This window comes from Mobula hypostoma, chromosome 20 (genome assembly GCF_963921235.1).
Source record: "Mobula hypostoma chromosome 20, sMobHyp1.1, whole genome shotgun sequence".
Taxonomy (NCBI): domain Eukaryota; kingdom Metazoa; phylum Chordata; class Chondrichthyes; order Myliobatiformes; family Myliobatidae; genus Mobula; species Mobula hypostoma.
Window position 1 is genome coordinate 47111275 of NC_086116.1, and position 22609 is coordinate 47133883.

At 39.8% G+C, this 22609-nt stretch overlaps 1 protein-coding gene across 1 annotated transcript in view; it reads right to left on the reverse strand.

Moving 5' to 3' along the window:
* Window positions 1–22105, reverse strand: part of gnai1 (guanine nucleotide binding protein (G protein), alpha inhibiting activity polypeptide 1) — a 42427-nt gene extending 20322 nt beyond the window's left edge. Inside the window, exon 1 of the mRNA XM_063072810.1 lies at window positions 21677–22105. Coding sequence (XP_062928880.1) covers window positions 21677–21794 — 118 coding nt within the window. The 5' untranslated portion in view covers window positions 21795–22105. The remainder of the gene's footprint in view (window positions 1–21676) is intronic.
* Between the last annotated feature and the right edge of the window lie 504 nt (window positions 22106–22609).

Consider the following 22609-nt stretch of genomic DNA (forward strand, 5'->3'; position numbering starts at 1 on the left):
GGATTATTCACTTTGTTGAACAAAATCTTTGAACTGTGTCACAACAATAAACACAAGTTCTTGAATATTTCAAACCCAAAAATCTTGAAAACCACTCAAACAGTGTCAAAATTGAAATCCCCATTGCCCATATTTGGTAGTTTCCCTACAATTTCTCAAATATTACTCAGCCACGTCTGTTAACCATATCAATGATTTTTATTTTAAATGACTAGGTTCTTGACAATTGCAACCTAGCTTCAAAAAGCAATCTGACTCAAGACTCTGAACAGCTAATTCCAAAACATTTAAGCTCTAAAAATAGCACAACTGGAAGTTATTTCAAACAGCTCCACTAAACAATGCATTCCATTAAAGGCAAGCTACACAAAGAGCCAATAACATCCCATCTAGAATAGGTTTTATATTAGTTTTCTGTATTAAGAATCTTCCAAAAGTGATTACATCCAAAGTGTAGCTGAGTACAAATACAGAAAAGCACCAGTAAAAGTAGAACCCAACAGCAGAATTCTGCCGTGTTTCTCGAAACCTTCAAATTGTGGGAAACAGTAAGCGTCCTCCAGATTAGATTTAACTCACAAGCCACTATGACTAATTCAATACCATTTGAAAAATCATATGTATTTGCAGGTTTCTTCACTGAAATCTGTATGCACTAGCAAAGATGGATTGGACACAGTGGTGTTATCTTACTGCCAAATAACAATATCATGAACAGTCATTACAAAATGTGATTGATAAAAAGCGATTTATAAAAAGCTCATTACATGCAACCATTCCCCAGGACTTCAACCTAAGTAAATAGAATGGGAAGTGGGTGAGGAAAGGCACATTTAATTGTGTTAATGAAGGGCCCTGACCCGAAATGATGAACTGTTTATTCATTTCCATAGATGCTACCTGGCCTACCGAGTTCCTCCAGCAATTTGCACATGTTGCCATAAATGAAAAGGTGTCTTCAGCATTAAATATGGTCAAATTCATCTTTTGAAAGTACTAAACTACCTCAATGCCTTTGAATAGCTCTAATAACTTAAAAGCTTACAATATCTTGAAGATTCAATTTTTGCTCACCGTAAATTGCAGATTACAGTCCAAGAATAAATTTAGATCAAAGTGATCCAGCAATTTAAGAGCTAGAAACATTGGAATATAAATTAAACACTTACTTAAAAAGTCAATGGATTTCATATAAAATGTTTGCTGTTAGATAGCACAGCTAGATTATAGTGTCAAAGTTTAGAAGTATTAGTTCCAAATCTACCACTTAATGCCATAATCCTCATTTTGAAATAAGATTATTCATTCCCTTCAGATCTTTCACTAGAGTGAGCATAAAATTTAGCATCCATAAACTATTATGGATAGAATATAAAAACGTTCTTGGGGACTTGTTCAACGTCAGATATTAATTCAATATCTTGGCCATATCTGGGCGACCTGCACTAGCTGAAGCAAGCAATAGATGTGCAGTAATTCATATTACAGATTAATTAACTCTGCAATACTAAGGGAATTCTGGAAAGGCAAGACAGATTTTAAATTTAAGTACACTCAATTATATCCTACAAAATTTATGGTATAAATTTAATCCTGAAAATTAAATTAAAATAATACCATCTGAGCATTTCTCCTGTTGCACTCAAGTGTGAATATACTGCTTCTAGACACTTGGGGGAAAATCCCCCTTTTAAAATATATTTTAACTTCTGCCACATTCTAAAACTCAGAAGATAGAAATGTTTACTTCATAAGTGAGAATTACAGTATGCTGCTTCAAGACTTCAAATTGATTATAACCACAATGCTTTATTTTTTTAAGAATTGATCAATTAAGACAAATACAAGTGTAAAAATAAGCATTTATGCTCATGACATCATAACAATAAACTGAACAGCCCGGGGGGAAAAAATCAGCCATTTTGCATTCCAATAGAAGTTTAAGGTAAATAACTCCTCTTCAAGGCCTAAATATTTCTTTCCACAAAATTTATAATCTTGCCAATATTAAAAAGCCGAAGATGTAAAATTCTTTGAAGATTACATGCAAAAAGGCAAAATGACATCAGACTTAACCTTCTGATAAAACAAATCAAATAATAATGTAAATACCAACCAAGCAATCAGACATTCGTGCAGAGTAGATTCAACATCTTATCATTAAACATTAATTTGTTCCTCTTTCCACAGATACTACTTGAACCATTTAGTAATTTGTGTCTAATTTTGTTTCACCACATGTAGTGAATTTCAATTTTATCCTTCTGAATTTGAGGATAAACTACTTAAGTCTTCTTTTCCCCACCAGCCCTCACACCTCCTCATCAACCCAATCGCCCTCAAATGTTAAGTATTCAACCACTGAAGATGTTACGATTCTAGTCCCAAATTTACGTGCTACTTCAGTCTTATCAGATCTAAGACAGAACAGTCCAATTCAGCTCAGACTGCTGTGCTTGTTGCACTGAAAACCACAACAGTAAATACTTAAGGAACCATGTGCTCTGGGCCATTCCGACCTCAAGCATAAAATGTAGATTTGCTTGTTTGTACTGGCAGAACCACTGGCCAAAAGTCTGGTCTCTGCAGTAATAGTTCTTGACTGAATGCAATATTAAACTACTTGGATAGGAGCATAATAAAACAGCATTATAGAACATCTCATTTAGGGTCAATGATTATTGACCATGTGATTAGCCTTCTGATGGATTTTAAAGATTACCTTTACATTACTTAGATCAAGATACTTGTGTATCAGTCATTCATTTTACTGGCCATCTTGCATCACAGCTGAAGTCCTCCACAACAAGGTGATAAAAGCTATCATCTGACAAGTTTGATGACTTATTATTCTACTGACCAGTTTTCTATTCTTGCAATTGAAATTCAGAATTGTTTCTTTCACCTTTTAATATCATTCAACTTGAAGAATCCTATAGAATCCTACAAGACCAAAAGTAGTTTTAGGGCCAAATTTACTCAGAGGCAACAAACTGTGATGTAGAGGCAGTTAATCACAGAAGGAAACACATCTGCTATTTATCATTGATGCAAGAACAATTATTTAACACTCTTCTGCCAATCATATTTAGGTGCCCAGGGATCTGTTATATGAATATTCCCAAAGGAAATACCTTAGTGACTTTGTTAAACATTAGGGTAGTAATGATAAAGATCAGATTCTCAGATGCTCGAAATCCAGTGCAATCCACACAAAATACTGGAGAAAATCAGCAGGTCAGGCAGAATCTATAGAAATAAATAAACAGTCCACATTCGTTGCTGAGAAGTGATCAGTGCTGAAGTACCAGTGATCACTAAATTGGGGGGAAAACTGCAAAAATCCTATCATGTTTTACTTATATCTCTCTACATCACCAGCACACAAGTAGAAGCTGAGGGCAGCTTCAAACTCCTGGGCGTGCTCATCTCGCACAACCTCTCACGATCACAGAACACATCCGACACAATCAGGAAAACTCATCAACGCCTCTACTTTCTGTGGAGGCTGGAGAGAGCTGGACTATGCAGATCTATACTCACATCCTTCTACAGGCAGTAGTGAGCATGCTATCATGCTGCATCACTGCATGGACAGGAAAGCTCAACAATGGGTAGCCAAAACTGCCCAAAGCAACTCAGCACTAGTGTACCTGTGATAAGGGCCATACATACATATATACATATAGACAGATAGAGAGAAGGGTGCTGAAAAAGGGCCAGTAACATCAAGAATGATCTCACACACCCTGCTCATGGACGGTTTGTCCCACTGTCACTGAGAAGAGGCTATGCAACATCAGGACCACAAGAGCCACAAAAGTCATTTTCCTCAAACACTATACCCCCCGTCATCACATTTCCTGTCAGAGTCACCTTTTTGTACAAACACTCCTATCCCTAATATCATTTTATGGACATACAATGTATTTAAACTATCTTGTATATTTTAATTTTTTTTTAAAGTGTATCTTATTGGTTTATTTGAGCTGCATCAGATCCAGAGTAACAATTATTTTGCTCTCCTTTACACCTGTGCACAGAAAATGACATTAAACTAGGTTGAGCTTAAGCCAGAACTTTGGGGCAGAAATCTACTTCCACCTTCCCACATTCTTATAGCATATTAATCTGCTTGATTTAATTGGAAATTATTTGCCACTTTTTGGGCTGTATTCATAGTCAATGGAATTCACTGCCCACGGTGCATTACTTTTTCATTGTTCCTAAATATATACTCACTCCAAGAATGTATCAACTCCACATATTGCACCAATTTACGCAGTTTTCTCTTTTTCCCCTCCAGGCTCAAATTCCTCTTACAATAAGGTGTGGCTTCAAGAAATCCAGTACCAAAACTTCATTTCAAACCTATGGCATGTATTTATTTTTACTATTTTGGTCCCAGAAAGCCAACAGAAATTTGAAAACTAAGCTACCAAAAGTAACAATCATTGGGTGTCAAACCAAACCCTAAATCCACAATCGCTTAAATCCAAATATGTTTTTTTTACTGTAAACATTGGGAATCAAACAGAAATTATTCTTTCTGTCCCAATTCTATAACTCAGCATTAGAAAAGCAGAAATGCCAAGCCTTTGACTAGAAAATGAATGCTGGAATATTCAACAGTACTTACAAAATTTACTATTTCACCACTGCACCACTGACCAGAGACATTACCAAATAGCCTTTGGAGAAAAATGTGTTTCATTAAGGCATTCATCAACAGTCGGGTTTCATTCTCGGACAAATGAGTCAACCAAGTCAACCTTCAGCCAAGTGAACTTTTCATGGCTTTCATTGCCCTCTCCATTTTTTCAATATACAGTGGATTCCAGTCAATTGGGACACATCACGACCAGTATATTTTGGCCCAATTAAGCAGCTGCCCCATTAGCCAAAGTTTCATGGAAATAGTTGAAAAGGTATAAAAAAGACAAACTACCATTTAACCAAGTAACAATTTGCGTATTTAAATGAAATGCAGAACAAATCAGAGCACAACCATTATCTCTACAGTACTATAAAACTGTGTTAGCTCCAATAGTTATAACAGAGGAATTCATCCATGGGGGTGGGGGTGGGAGGCACATCACCCTTGGTAGAGCGCACCAGCTCTGACGCCTCTCTTCTGGGAGTTATTAACAGGCAACGCTGCAGCTTGAGGTCTAGCTCCTGCACATACAAGATGGCTAGCACAAATAGGATATCAGTTAAATACAACCATGCAAATTAAACCGGCAACATCGTGGGTTGAAGCCTAGTCAGCTCCCCTGCCATCCATCCCTGCTCTCCACCAATAAATCGGTGAAGCAAACCTGCAGCATAGCACAATAACAATGTCTAAAAGGATCTTGCGATCACAAGACGGTCACTCGCTATTTGACTGTAGGCCTCCTTCAACTCAGGCAGCAGCACATTGCGTAGCTCCTTCATTTTCTCCACCAGTCAGCAACTTTCTGATGGGGTAGACCTGCAGTATTTTGTTCTTAATGTGTAGCAGGATCTTGAGATCACTAAAAATATATTTAAATACGACAGTAGCACCTTTTGTTGACCCCACAGAAGCTGCTGCAACTAAACTCATTGCCATCTTATCAGACAAGCATGGAATGGCTGCTAGAAACTACACAAATGCACGTGACTTATGCTAGTTGGAAACTGTTCGGAAACAGTCTCCTGTTCCATTAAGTAGCACAGAGTCCCAAATAATTGAAAGGACTCCCAGCTATTTTCTCAATTAGTTTTTTTTTTGTTCTTTAAGAGTTGTCCCAAATAAGCAGTTGCCCGATTAACTGATGACCCAATTAACTTGCATCCACTGTACTGAATATTTAAAACACAAAATAATCTGCAGATGTTGTGATCAAAGCAACACTTTCAGTACGCTGTTAGCAACACTTTCAGGATTTTTTTCCTTCATTTTTTCATTTTTCATTTCATCCAGCATATTGAAAGTGTTGCCTTGAATATTTAAAGTTGGGAAGTACTGCCATTGTAAATATCTAATTCTGTAAATTTACCTGACTATATTCAAAATGCTAAAATAGGTGATTATATCAATTGAAACTGTTGTTAATCATTTATTATCTTTGAAAACATCGTGTCATAAGGAAACCAAATTATCTTGGGACTCTCTCTTGAAGATCTGCTGTGTGAATAAAGACTCCAACAACACTCCAAATGTAGTCTGACCAATGCCATATAAAACCACAGCATTACTTCGTATCCTGATTTTATATTCCAGTCCCCTCAAAATTAATGCTAACATTGTATTTACCTTCCTTATCAACAAATCGAACAGCAAGTTAACCTTTAGGGAATCATGCACAAGAACTCCCAATCCCTTTGCATCTCTGATTTCTGAATTTGCTCCTCTTAGAAAATAGTCTATGTACCCCTATGTCAGTAACTTTTAATTCCTTCTACCATATACTTCTGTATTCCAGTGGTTCCCAAACTTTTTTTTGAGTTGCAGCCCCCTTGGCTCCAAGACCACATTCCTAGCACCCCTTCTCCCTTTCTGGCCATTACATAAAAACTATAAAGAATTCTGATTTATGATACCCAGTGAAAGAAAATAGGAACTGCAAATTCAAAGCAGTGACAAATAATTACAAAAATTATTCAAGTTTACTTAAAGCCACAACTAAAATTTTATCTATATTTAATTACGGTAAAAACAATTTTCATCAACAACTTTAGAAATCCGAATTAGCCCATGCAGGAAGTGATGTGAAAACAGTTTACCAGCAGGAAGTGATATTTGTACAAAACAAACTGCATACAAAATGCACACGCCTCTAGAGGCAGAACACTCGCCGCCTGACATCCATGACGTCAAACTTTAACCACTGAAACAAAAAGTCAAATGATTATTTCATTACATCTTTGACAAAAGAATGGGCAGTCTCAGAGACTAGTCTTGAAACAGTCTTATTGCACAGGTGAGCGATTGAAAATTTGGCTGAGTGGTGTATTAACAAGGTCCTCTCACTCAAGGTCAATAAGACCAAGGATCTGATAGTAGTCTTCAGGAGAGGGAAACCAGAGGTCCACCAGCCAGTAATCACCGGAGGATCAGAGGTAGAGAGGTCAGTAACTTTAAATTCCTGGTTGTCACCATCTCAGAGGGCCTGTCTTGGAGCCATCATATAAATATTATTGCAAAGAAAGCACAACAGCACCTCTACTTCCTCAGGAGTTGGCAGAGATTCAGCATTACATCAAAAACCTTGGCAAACTCCTATAGATGTGTGGTGGAAAGTGTGCTGACTGGCTGCATTACAACCTGGTATGGAAACACCAATGCCTTTGAACAGAAAATCCTACAAAAGGTAGTGGATTCTGCCCTGTACCTCACAGGTAAAACCCTCCCAATCATTGAGCACATCTACGTGAAACACTGCCGTAGAAAAGTAGCATCCATCAAAGATCCCCACCATGCTCTTTTCTCACTGCTACCATCAGGTAGAAGGTACGAGTGCCTCAGGACTCACACCACCAGATCCAAGATTCCCTCCGCTGGTTGGAATCATACCTGACACAAAGGAAGGTGGTTGTGGTGGTTGGAAGTCAATCATCTCATCCACAGGACATCACTGCAGGAGTTCCTCAGGAAAGTGAACTAGGACCAACCATCTTCAGCTGCTTCATCAATGACCTTCCTTCCATAAGGTCAGAAGTAGGGATGTTTGCCAAATGACTACACAATATACTGCACCATTTGCGACTCCTCAGATAGTGAAGCAGTTCATACTCAAATACAGCAGGACATGGACAATATCAAGGCTTGGGCTGACAAGTGGCAAGTAGCAAGTAACATTCAGGCCAGGCAATGACAATCTCCAACAAGAAAGGCTCTAACCATTGTCCCCTAACATTCAGTGACATCACCATCACTGAATCCCCTACTATCAACATTCTGGGGGTTACCATTGACAGAAAACTGAACTGTCCAACTATATAAACACCATGGCTACCAGAACAGTTTCAAAGACTAGGAATCCTGCGACGTGCAACTCACTTCCTGACTCCTCAAAGCCTGTCCACCATCTACAAGGCTCAGGTCAAGAGTATAATGGAATACTTGCCACTCACCTGGATGAGTGCAGCTCTATCAACACGCAAGAAGCTTGATACCATCAGTACAAGGCAGCCCACTTGACTGGTACCCCTTCCACGAGCATCCAGTTCCTCCACCATCAACAAACAGTTGCAGCGGTGTGTACTATCTACAAGATGCACTGCAACAACACACCAAAGTTCCTAAGGCAGCACCTTCCAGACCCACAACCACTACCATCTAGAAGAACGAGAACAGCAGACAACTGGGAACACCACCACTTGGAAATCTTGCTCCAAGTAACTCACCATCCTGACTTGGAAACATAACACCGTTCCTTCATTGTCACTGGGTCAAAATTATGGAATTCCCTCCCTAACAACACTATAGGTATACCTACACCTCAGGGACTGCAGCAGTTCAAGAAGGCTGCTCATCACTAATTTCTCAAGGGCAACTAGGGATAGGCAATAAATGCTGGCTTAGCTGGCAATGTCTACATGCCGTAAGTGAACAAATTAAATTAAGAACAGTCACTACTCCTCATTCATCAGGCTCTTCAACAAAAAAGGATAACTACAATCATTTAAGGATTCTTATCTTGTTATTTCATGCTTGTTATTTATTGCTATTTATTTATCTGTATTTGCACAGTTTACAGCTCCTGATGCTTACAGTTTACAGATCCTGTTTAGTTACTGTTCTACAAATTTGTGAATTATGCCCGCAGACAAAGAATCACGGGGTTGTATGTGGTGACGTGCATGTACTCTGATAATAAATTTTATTTGAACTTTAACTGTCCTCACTTTGAAATGTTGTCCCTGATGACATCTTTATTTGCTCATGGCAATGTCTGATGAGCAGACCAGTGACAGGGTGCTCACCCAGAATGACAATTGGGTGAGGTACTTCTGAAGTGAGTTGTGCTCTCTTAATATACCCTCCAACTTGCTGCAGCGCCTCAGAGTCAAGAAAGAGAGAGTTCATTAAGGTAAATTTGGATTGGGAGAGGATTCTGCTTTGTGATGCACTGCACTTCCTTTGCATACCCATGCCTTCGCTGATTCAGTTACTCTACACTGAGGATGCTTACAACCACTGCGAAGGCTGTCTTTGGTTACTCCCACCATCTTCTCTTTCAGAAATATACTACTCTCAAATGGTCTGAAAATGACACCCATTTTCCAAGACATTAATCTTCAAGGTGCTGACGGTGGACTGATGAGTATCCATTATGAGGCACAGGCAGACTTGACCCACTGTGAACCAACCCAGGTCCAGTCGATGAGCACAAAGTGCATCATGCCGGCCACTGTTCACATAACTTACGTGCATGGATAGTGTCTCTGTCATGCAACAGGAGAACATCAGTAGAAGAGTAATATCGCTGTTAAGATGTGAACGACCTTGTGCCGCTTGTTGTTGGGAATATGGTTGCAGTCAGTGAGATTTGGCAGGGGTGAGCAGACCTACCCTCCCACTGACACTGCAATAAATCGACCAGTTCTGCCTCCTAGAACTTCTGATGTTCCAGAACATCAGTGTCCGGGGAAATAGCAACATCTGATGGATGCTCAGATATCTCACTGCCGTGCTCTGCTGCAGGTGTACTGGAACTAGAAGCCCAAGATGCTGGCCCTCAAATTACAGTTGTACCTGGGTCTAATTCTTCTGAAATATAGGTAAGCTTTTGGCTCAGTTTCCTGAAGACCACTGGTGCTTGTTGCACCGTGTATCCATTCATGTTCTGCAATGTATTGTTACTGCTTCTCCAGCTCTCCTTGCTACCCTCCCCAGATTCTTCATCATGATACTGATGAATATCTTGTTCACATTTGGACTGACTGGTTCAGGGCTTCTCTAGCCAGACTCAGCATGTTACTCAAACTATTGTCCAATGGTAATCTACCATCACAGCCTGCTGCAGCCATGAGGGCTGTGCAGTTAAGCCTGGTTTATACTTCTGCGTTAACTGGACATCATAACCTACGCAAGTGGCCTGCGCGTGTTGTGAGCATTTATACTTGTGCGTTCGTTTGTCTGCATTGCTCTGCAATTCGCGCACGTCACGCATGCGCACTCATCTGCCCGCGCAAGGCTTCATGGTCATGGTAGTTTCTCAGGGTAAACAAGACGCGAGCGTCTTTTTTCGTAAAAGCGAAATGTGTCCTCCATAATTTCGAAGGTCTGTAAAGCTTTATGGAAAGCATTGCAGCCAGAGTTCTTTCCCTGCCCTTCAGTCGCCCAATGGGAACCTATTGCAGCATAGGATGAAATGCAATGCTACCAAGCGGACCAATCACAGCTGTTGCGTTCTGCGTTGCCGCGACGCGCAGTTACATTTTGGGAGAGGTGCGCATCGCAGCAACGCAGGCTCTCGCGTAGGGTTCCGCGTCAGCTTTGCGGCGATGCAGACCTTACGGTGACACGTTGACGCAGAAGTATAAACCAGGCTTTAGTTCTGTGGTAGCTTTTATCAAAAGGTGAGCCACTGTTGCACTTGGTGCACTGTTCAGCTCATTGAGAGGTGAACACCCATGTGTTTCCAAATGGGGTGACTCACGGGAATTTTCAATTTGTTCCTTAAATGAGGGTTCTTCGTTCTTTGGGTTTGAATGAGGGTGCAAGTTCAGGCAAAGGACTGGGAAACGACTTGGTGTGAAGCACAACAGGAAGCTGGTTCCTATCTTGGTCTACTGCTTTGATTTTATCTTTTTGAGCAACCATGTCACATTAGAGGGCTTGCACTAATGGTCTATAGACACACGGTTAGGATTAGTGACTGTGGGCATACTATTTTAGTGCCAGAAGCATAGTGACTCCTGCAGGCTGTCCAGCACAATCCTTGCTAATTTGAATTGAAGCAAGCACTGCATTTTGTAACACCTGTGTAGTGCTCGTCTTTATCTCATGTAGCTGGTCGCCACACCCTTTATGAGAAAATCTACTTATATAGTTCTACACTAGGTGCTCAATTAACCACCAGCGACAACCACCACTAAGTCAGCTGCTGCTTCACATACCTTTGCCTCTAAGGCAGCCTCAGCTTCACACTCCTTGAGTGCACTCAGTGCAGCTTTTACATGAGCCTTCTCCATGTCTGTGCACTCTTCCTCCAGGTTTACATGAGTTTTTTCCATTAGCAGTTTAGCTTACACTGCTCTCATTCTTGCTGTGGGCTTGTGTTGAAGCTTGTGTGGTGCTTAGCATGCTTTTGCTTGAGCGTTATGAAGATGCAATCAATGCGTCACGTTCTGACCCGCCTCCAGTTCGCAGCAATGCCTTTGAAGACCACTTATCTTTTCAGTTGACTATCATTGCATTGCTCCCTGTTACTATTGATGGTGAGGACCTACAAATACCTGGGAGTGCACCTGTATGACATACTTGAGTGGAGCACCAACACAGAGGTGTGAAAGCAGGTCCAGAATCGCCTATACTTCCTGAAGAGTTTGAGGTCCTTTGGTGTATGCAAGCCTCTCCTTCACATGTTCTACCAGTCTGTTATTGCCAGTACAATCTTCTACATGGTGGTGTGCTGGGGCAACAGCATCAACACAGGTGATACAAGAGGCTCAATACATTGATTAGAAAGGCTGGCTCTGTTATAAGAGTCAAACTGGAAGCACTACAGGCTACGGTAGAACACAGGACCCCACAGAAAATCCTGGCAATTCGGGACAATGTTTCTCACCCTCTGCATGCCACCTTGGCTCAACAGAGGAGCACCATTAGTATAGACCAAGACAACTGTGCTGCTCCAAAGAACGTTATATGAGGTCATTCCTACCCTTGGCCATTAGGCTCTATAATGAGTCAACATATAGCCGGAAAGCAATGATCCCCTCCTGTTTGAGGCAACTTACCTTTTTTTTTATTTTTTTCTTACTTCTCTTCTAATATTTGTATATTTGACATCTGTGCACTTGCAATGCTACTATGACACTATAATTTCCTCTGGGATCAATAAAGTATCTATCTATTCTCACAGTACGTTCTGTACAAACCTAGGAAGGAGTTAAACACCTTCTCAAAAATCATCTGAGCCACCAGCTTTCTTAAGGGTTTTTAAAATGAGAACTTTGTTAAAAGACATTGCTGTTTCAAGGTCAAGTAAAGAGTGGATGGAGATGAACTTTTTTTTTTAAGACCACATGTGCTTCAAGCCGAAATCCAAATTAGCCGACAAAGAAAGTAATGTGAAAAAAGCTTACGAACAGGAAGTAACGTGTGTACAAAATGAACTGCATTCAAAACGAACAGCACCTCCAGAGGCAGAATAATCATCTGGTATCTTTTTTCTCCTCCAACTCAAGAGTGGCTCAGAAATCGGAGACGGTCAGGAAGGCCAATGCTGCACTTAAACAGAATTAACTTAGACACAGGTGACTGATTTGACTTTGATAAGACTTACATCATTTCCTTGCAACAGAGTATCAATTCCATTAAACTTTGCAAATAATTCTGACAAATAAGCAATGGCATGCTTAGTATTCTTGATGGCTTAATGAAGTTTTTAAGTCGTCAAAGAACTTTACCAGCTTCAAAAAGCGCACAAGTGTCACAGGCAGTTTCCTTTTGAGAGACATCTGACTTCTGTGTGCAACAGCAAGCGTTCAAACTGTTCATCATTCTCAATACAACACTCACAAAATAGCTGAGAATTGACAGCATGGGATGATTTTTTAAACCACTGTGATAATGGTATTTAATCATTTGTTCAGCCAATCACATAGATTTTCTGTGGCAAGATGTTGTCTGTGAGACATTTATTTAACAAAGCAGTGCAGAGTACACCCTTAGAGCCATGCCACCCCCAGCAACCCCACAACCCAAATTAAACCTAACCAAATCATGGGACAGTTTACAATGATCAATCAACCTACCCAGTACATCTTTGGACTGTAGAAGAAAACCATAGCACCTGGGAGAAACTCGCACATTCCACAAGGAGGACATCCTGAGACTCGTTACAGAACAGCGCCGATATTGATCTCCGACAACAGCGGCAATCCAGTCTACCAAGCTCTGAAATCTTTGTAACTTACTACATAGTACTTTATATGGTTTATTAGTACTTTCTATTCTATGATAATAAATTAGGCTCAAGTTACTTTTTGTGCTTGTACGCTTATCACATTTCCTGAACACTCCAATTGGTTTCGGTCCCCTGGGTCTCATCATCTCAGCCCATTACAGGATACTCCACTCTCTACACTTCTTTGCTGGTTTGGCCTGCTTCTGCCAATTCTCATTATGAATTAATGATCACTGTCAATCGCCTGTTGTTTAAGCCCAACATGAAGCACTGCATCAATAAAGGGGAAAGGTATGGCATCATCATAGCTCAGGCAAAGCCTGACTCTCTGCCTGGAGGTATACAAAGTAGGGCAGTGATATCTTGGTTGGGTCAAGGGCTCGAGAAACGCAGTCAAGACCATTTAAAAGGACAGATTCTTGTCTTTACCCATTGAACACCACACCCCAATTCAAAAGAATTGTCACTGCATGAGTGGAATATGGGAATCATGCTAACACTAGTAACTAGTCTTACTAATTACTATTACTAGTTTTTACTGTTCACCGCTGTAGCATGCAGTACAGCAGTGAAAGGCAATAATACACAGGCTGGGCCCAGATATAACATCATTTCTTCAGTCCAAATTTCTGATGATATGCCAAATACAGAAGTGTTACATTGCTTTTCAACAATTATAATATGCTTCGAGCAAAGTCTAAGAACAATGGGTTAGCAAGAGGAGTGATTACATGATCATTGTAATTAATTATGAGGCACTGAGGATCAAATGCTTATAATAAATAATTCATTTCTTAAATTAAGTCCATAAAACCTTAGCTGAGCTCTTGCCCCACCGCCCCCTATATCTTTATCACCCTCTTAGAAACTCTCACCAAAGTGATATCACACTTTGGGAACCACTGGTCTCAGGAATAAATATTAGCTAAGACATTAAGCATAGTGTCTTGAGATTTTGTTTAATGATTTTAGATTTTTTAAACTTTTTTTTAAAGAATGTATTGGGATTGTTATATCACTATGAAATCCATCATTTAGCCTATGTCCTTGACTTAAAGTTGCTCAGCGAGCCACTTCAAACCACAGCTTCTTAATATTGTGCCTTTGGGGAAAAATTCCCAGGAATCACATCAGAATCAGGCTTAATATCACCAGCATATGTCATAAATTTGTTGTTTTGCAGCAGAAGCTTAATAAAAATCTAAAGTATATACAAAAAAGAAAATTAAGTCATGCAAAAGAAAGGAAAAAATACTGAGGTAGCTTTCATGAGTTTATTGTCTATTCAGAAATCTGATGGGAGGGGAAGAAGCTGTTCCTGAAACACTGCGCCATCAAGCTCCTGTACCTCCCCCCCGATGGTAGCAATGCGAAGGTGGCATGTTCTGGGTGTTGGTAGACTTTAATGCACCTTTTCCAGGCATCACCTTTTGAAGATGTCCTCAGTGCTGGGGAGACTACTGCCCATGATGGACCCGAGAGAGTTTACAACTCTCTGCAGCCTTTTCCGATCTTGTGCAGTGGAGATGACTCAAACGTGCGAAGCATTCATCACAGTAAATGCAAGTGCCACAGGGCGATAGTCATTGAGGCAGCTCACCCTTCTCTTCTTGGGCACTGGTTTGATTGTCACCCTTTTAAAGCAGGTGGGAACCTCCAATGCAGGGATTTAGTCCCTGCAAAGGAACTATAATATATTTTCCAAGCCAGAGACATATAAGTTGGAGGTGGACCTGCTTCAACAGGTTTCAATAGGTTCAATATAATGTCAGAGAAATGTATACAATATACACCCTGAAATTCTTTTTCTTTGCAAACATCCACGAAAACAGGAGTGCCCCAAGGAATGAATGACAGTTAAATGTTAGAACCCCAAAGCCACCCCAGCTCCCCCCTCCCACACATAAGCAGCAGCAAAATGACAGCCACCCCTCCCCCACCAGCAAGAAAGTATCTGCACCCCCCACCGAGCACTGAAGCGTGCAGCAAAGCATTAATAAAGATACAGACTTGCAGTACCCCAAAGACTACTTATTTATTTGGTAATTCGACATACCAATAAGGGAAAATGCGGTGTCCCTGTTTCACAGCGTGAGAGGAGACATAACAAAACAACTCGCCGATTTATGGTGTTAAAAGTCCACTGCATCACTTTTTCCGAGCTTCTTTGAGGAAATTACACATAGGATAGGTAAAGGGGATGCAGTAGGTGTTTGGACTTTCAGAAGGCCTTTGACAAGGTACCACACATTAGACAGCTTAGCAAGAAGAGCCTATGGTATTACAGGAAAGTTACTGGCATGGTTAGAGCCTGGGCTGATTGGTAAGAGGCAGCAAGTGGGCATAAAAGGATCCTTTTTTGTTGGCTGCCACCGACTAGCAATGTTTCGCAGGGGTTGGAGTTGGGACCACTTCTTTTTATGTTGTATATCAATCCTTTAGCTGATGGAGTAGATGGCTTTGTTGCCAAGTTTGTAGATGATATGAAGATTGGCAGAGGGGCGGGTAGTGTTGAGGAAACAGGCAGGTTGCAGAAGGACTTAGACTGATTAGGAAGGAAGTGGGCAAGAAAGTGGCAAATGAAGTATATGGTCATGCATTTTGGTAGTAGAAATAAACATGCAGACTATTTTCTAAACAGGAAGAAAATCCAAAAATATGAGATGCAAAGGGACTTGGGAGTCCTTGTGCAGAACACACTAAAGGTTAACTTGTAGGTTGAGTTGGCAGTGAGGAAGGTAAATGCAATGTTAGCATTCATCTCAAGAGGTCTAGAATACAAGAGCAGGGATGTGATGCTGAGGCTTTATAAGGCACTGATGAGGCCTCACCTTGAGTTTTGTGAACAGTTTTGGGCTCCTCACCTAAGAAAAGATATGCTGGCATTGGAAAAGATTCAGAGAAGGTTCACAAGGATGATTCTGGGAATGAAAGGGTTATCATACAAGGAACATTAGGTCTGTAGTCACTGGAATTTAGAAGTATGAGGGGGGATCTCATTGAAACTTTTTGAATGTTGAAAGGCCTAGCTAGAGTAGATGTGGAAAGGATGTTTCCATAGTGGAGAAGTCCAGGGCAGGAGGGCACAGCCTCAGAATAACGGGGCATCCAATTAAAACAGAGATGCAGAAAAATTTCTTTAGCCAGGGGGTGGTGAATTTGTGGAATTTGTTACCACAGGCAGTTGTGGAGGCCAGGTCGTTGGGTGTATTTAAGGCAGAGCTTGAATAGGTTCTTGACTGGACATGGCATCAAAGGTTACAGTGAGAAGGCAGGGGAGTGGGGCAGAGGAGGGGGGTAAAAAAGATTCAGCCATGATTGAACGGTGAAGTAGGCTCTATGGCCAAATGGCCTAACTCTGCTCCTATGTCTTATGGTCATGTTATTTTTTTCCATTCATCTTCTTGATGATAAATAGTTTGGATATCAAGAGACCATTGCTTGAAAGGCATTTTCAACAAGTTCTCAGTATTGCCTGATTACATTGTAATACTCAAATTGTCGAAGTGGGAATTGAATCCATACCTAGAGTCAATGGTAAGGAAATTATCGACCTAGACAAATGTTACCAATAATAAACAGTTCTGTGGCAAGGTAAATATAGTAAGTTACAGGAGGTTGGAAATTTTAAAAGATAAACTTCGACTACTCAGCAGATAGTCATCTCATTATTCTAACAGAAACCAAGTTTAACTCACAGTATGCAGCAGATACTATCTCACCTGGCAAATATTTCACCAGACTCATTTTGTTTTGAGTAATGTTTCTGAAGTAGAGACTCCATGAGTTAACAAATTACAGGGCATGTTTTGAAATAAAAAGTCACAGTATTCACAACAAAATATTTTCAATTTTACTGCAAGTTATGGGTTGATACATGTCAAGAGATGTCAGTAACACAAACAAAATAGATTTTGCAGATGCTAGAAATCTTAAGCAAAACAAAAAATACTAGAGAACTCAGCAACTCAGTCAGCATCTATGGAGGGAAATAAATTGTCAACATTTCTGGCTCAGACACTTGATCAGGTCTGGGAAGGGCCTCATAACGAAAAGTTAATTTGCTGAGATCCTCCAGCAAACTGTTTGTAAAAGATGTTAGCCGGTGAAGTGCTGGATTTTAATCTGATAAAACATCAAACTATTCCTAGGTAATTATTCCATGAATTTGGTGGGTGCACTCTGCCACTGCAGTACTCACAGAAATCTAGCAGAGCAAAATTTTGCTGAATTTCCCTGCACTTACTCCAATGAACTCAGTCACTGAACTAGGACGTTTTTGAACTATTTTAAAAGAGGAACGGCTAGAAGAAAGGAGGGCAACTGGAGAATGATATTTGTTATTCAATTGCATTCAGTTCAATGTTCTTAATTATTTATTTTCCCAATGTTCAATTTTTTGGTATAAAAATTGATTTTTAATGGTTTTCCATTCATTGCCCTTAATGGACTCCGCCAGCTGCTAGACTGTTTAGACGTTCAGTGGGTGTGCTTCACTAGCCAAGTAACATGAAAGCATTCCATCATGCACAGCTCACCATTTTGGATCCTGACCTCACCAGCAGGTTGACAACCAGATATGTTGGAAGGACCAGGCCATGAAAGATAACCTCAACAGCCTGCTGTGGCCAACAAGCTCCAGCCTACTACTGTACAGAAAAAAAATATGGAATTTGGCACCTCCCTATCTAGCAAAAATCCAAGATGTGCCATTTACAAGGAATCAAGAAGTACCGTTCAGAAATTACCAAATTAAAACATTACACATGATCCCTTTCATTAAAAATCACTCCATACTTGCTATGGACACAAGACCAATGTTAAATTCCAAGCTCAACACTGGCCTTCAAGCTCTGGATATGCACTGAAGCATCAAAACAATAGTCACATTGAAACTTTCTGGGCACCATGCCAACTGCCAGATAGCTTGTAAACCTAGCAAAAATTTACAGTAATACCAAAGATGCACCACTTCAGCATTTATAATCAGTATTTTAAAGCGTATTCTTAGAGCTTTCATTCTTCAGTTTCAAAGAGATAAATGAAAATGTTTGTAGGTTTGCTTGATTAAATATCAGTTTTTCTAGCTTAACAGTAGCAAGCAAATTAAGAATGAAACCAAGAGATATTTCAAGCTGCAACTTTCTTTTTACAAATTCACTCATCAATGATTGTTACAGGGGTTAGAAAATAATGCAGGTTATGATGTAAAATTTGGTGATTAAGGGGTACAAATGAAGGTACGAGAGAAGGAGAAATGAAGATCATTCTCCCTGAAAATGAAATGGTTCAGGTGAAATCGACTGAAGTTACACAGAATTATGTATAACTTAGGCAATGAAGATAAACTATTACCACTGCTATGCAAGCTAGTAGCTGAAGTTTATCTGTTTTAAATATGTTCACATGAGGTGGATATCACTGTTAATGGTGACATATATTATCCATCACCAACTGGATATATGCTAGAAGAGAAAACATTATAAACCAAAAGGCAAACAGAATGCTGCAATTTGGGTACCTCTTTCACTTTTCAGCACAACAGTTAAATGGCTTTGTTCCATTTAAAACAAAAATCGAATTAAATATGTTCACAATTTACTTTTAAGTATGACTCCTAGCCAAAGATTGCAACTGTTATGATCTCATTTTATTTCTTTTGCCCAATATGATTAAACGTAATTATGGTTTTATGTGCTGTGTGTGGTATGAGCACCATGGTCTGGAGGAACATTGTTTTGTTTGGTTGTATATATGTACAGTTAGATGGCAATAAGCTTGAACAATCGCTGAAACATCTAACTAACATCCCAGTTACACAATGGAGTTTCAAACAATAGCAGAGTAAACCAAGAAATGTTTCTATATAGTTTGGTTCAATTCAAAATTCTGATGTGCAAATGTTATGTAGATTTTCTGTAATTAGTTGCATTCAAAGTTTACTACAGCAAATTTTACATAGATTTTACATGTCAATCACTTTAATGCAATATATTCTGAATATTAACCTATATCAACACAACCAAATTGATATTTTAGTTTACATTCCTAACCTCCAGGTCAACGATTTTTTTTAAAAATTCTAGTACAATATTTTATGAAGCATGACTCTTAAAGGAACAGTGCTGTTTTCATTTCATCTCACTTCCCAGCAATACCTCAGAATTCGATTGCAAGATGATAATACACACACGTACACACAAATAAAATCCAATATTACAGTAGTATATGTACACTGCTAAACAGCACCGGGTTATAGACTTGATGATTTTAAATTTAGAATATTCCTGCAAAACATTTATAAAGGACAAAATGCTAGTGGTAAAAATTTGAGGTGATAAATTTATAAGTCTTACTTTGTCTTTGATATATTACACAATATTTCTCCAAAAAGAAAAATAGATACTGAGTAAGAATGCAGAGCCAGAAACACAATTTGCCAGATTACAAATAAACACTGACATGCAAAGTTAATAGCACTAATCCACCACAGGTTGAAAAAAGTTGCAGAACTGTTGTTAACTTGCAGAGAATACAAGATTGTATAATACTACAAGTATACTCAATAACACAATCACTTCATATCCACTTTTATGGAAAGAACTGCAACACACTGCATGGTACTTCAGCTAACAACTCCCTGCTACTTAATGGTGTGGCCAATTTTATGGATAAGTTCAAGTTTAATTGCCATTCAACCATACACATGCATACACCTAAACAATGTTCCAATTCAATGCTTTCTAAAGAATATAGGTACTAGTAATACCAAATGCACAATTCAATGCTCCTCAAACCCAATGTAGGCAAGTAGCCTTCTGAAATCTCCAAATCTTACACAATTTTAAATCAATAAAACCCCAAAAAACCTGTGAGTACATGCCACATGATAGTGAAAATACTGAGCAACAACTACCAAGGAATCAAATTGAATTTGTGCATTCAATTTGATTCCACAGCATCTATCTCTCAGTATCACAGAATGCTGGTCTAGTCCAATATTATTAGATTAATTAAATAATCCAGTTAGCTGCCACAACAATTGTCCACTGGACAGAGAAACAGACCAATTTATAACTCTTGCAGATATGATTTCCAGTCACCAAACTGAAAAGTATTTGCCTATGAATATTTTTGGCGATTGTAGTCAGGAGGTTCAACAAAAAGGTTACCTCAAGGCTGCTTCCATTTAAATAGCCTCTAAAATGACAAAAAAGGTCCAAGGTACTTCAAAAAATAACTGACAAAGCTGTCCAGTGATGTCAGACCAGCTGAGAGAACAGCCTGACAACATAAAATCTGACAGTCATAAAAATACAAATGAAACACAGTTATAAAGGAGGTATTCTGTAGGTGCACAGAATTAGCAGAGTGCAACGTTTGAAAAGGCAGGGCTAGAAGTTTTGCAAAGTGACCTATAGTGATTTGGAAATAAGGATGAGACATTAAAATTAAAATATTACTTAACTTGGAATAAGCACAGGCGTGATTTTCATTTCAAAGCCAATTAATTTATAAAACTATCTCCAGCATCAATTTACAGTGATTGCATGGCAGTGCCAAAAGAAAATAACAAGAATCATTTTTAGAGACATTTTCAACCCTAACTTTAAAAAATCACCAGTAGACTGAAGTAGTAATCATAAAAATCAACTGGCAATTTTGCATTATTGGCTAAAATTATAAAACTAGAAAGCACACTTAAAATTTCCATCAATTTATACTTTTTGCAAGGATGGTATTCTTCAGATAATTACACATTAAATCGAATTTTCAAAAATGGAGTGAAGGGAAACATTTATTCATTGTGATGTGCATGTTCTAGGACAATTACTTTGAGGCAAGAAGACGTGTCCACGCAATGAAATGATTAGTAGCTGCATTGATTTAGTCTCTTGAGATACTTCACGTGAAGATTTTCAAGAAGTGTCTTTTCTAAACAGATTTCATATCCACCGACTTTCATTGAAAGCAAAACAAACTATTAGGATCTCTTTAAAGTCTCAGTGTACTTTCTAACTAAAAGATCAAAATCAAACCACGATATTGTACCAATTTAATCTAAACACATCCAGAGCTTTAACGAAAGTGGACAAGTAGAATTCATTGTTTGTACAATCTGTTTTTTTTGTATCAGTCTGTCAAGACAACAAACCTGTAGCGCTGTAAGGGAAGAGGACTAGCGGTTAAAAAAAAATCTGCCAAATTAATCATCCAAAATAGCCTCAACTAGTATTCGCCCAGGATTGTTTTAGTCAACATTATCAAAACCACTAAGTAAATACTAAGAAGCACTAAGGTTCAACTGGAGTTGATATCAAAGACAAATTTTTAACATCGGAAAATCTGTCGGTATTAATGGGGGAGGGGAGAAAGATTTAAACTAAAATACCAAAAAAAAACAATCATTTAGGGTGCACAGACTCGCAGGATACAGATCAAATACAAACTTAAAAAGAATACTACCCCAGGAATCTAAGTGGAAGGATTGAAGGAAGATCGATTCAGTACAAATGGTCAAAGAGCCATTTTACCCCACTCCATTTCATTCCAACTCCCACACTCACCCAAAAGCAGCAGTTTGACTTCTCTCGCCGCTTTCTCCCCATCTTCTCGCAGGTTTCTGTCGATCATCTTGGACCTCTCCACTGCATCTTTGTCCTCGGTGCTGAGCGTACACCCCATTCTCCTGGCTTCAGCTGCCCCCCCCTCTCTCTCTCTCTCTCTCTCAGACGCAGCAGCTCCTTCTTAACCGCCCTGCAACCGAGCCGAACACGCTTCCGTTTCCCCACAGAACTAACAATCACTCTCAAGACGCAAGCCGAAACTCGAGTGAAGACGCCGGCGCCCGAACACGGCGGCTCCGGGCCGTAGTTTGAAAGGTGGACGTCGCCGGCGCTAGTTGGCTAATTTATTTTCCTTTGAGCACGATCCCATTCACACCTCCACCGCAATCGCCAGCCGCTCGGCAACTCCCGGCGCATGCGCTGTACCTGCCGGGGCATCCACGCCTCACCAAATCTGGGACCCGGATGCCTCGTTACCCAGTCTTAAAACCTGCGCCTGCGTCAACAGGACGGAAGCGGGCAGTAACCCATGGCAACGTCCTGAAAGGCCGCCTTCCGACCCGGGAGGATGTCTGCTCATCCACCCACCCGACTTCTACATTGGACAGGGCGACCGAGCATCTTCCTCCGGAGTAAAGTTACATGTAGTGTGGCGCAATCAGTCGATCTGGTCTCAAACTGCGCACGATGGTTCAGCCAATATCAAGTCATTGATGTCACATGCTTACACAGAGTTTGTAGCTTCCCTTTTAGTTTAATGATATTTGCAGATTTACCGAGGAGCTGGGTTTCAAATTGGCTTCGGCCGCATTCTGCAGTAACTGTTAAGTTGTGGATTCACTTCAGGAGTTTATTCGAACTCACACTTTTCCTTGATAACTTTTGTATGCTGTGCTGCGATCAACTGGTTTGCGCAGACCCCTCCAGCCCCTC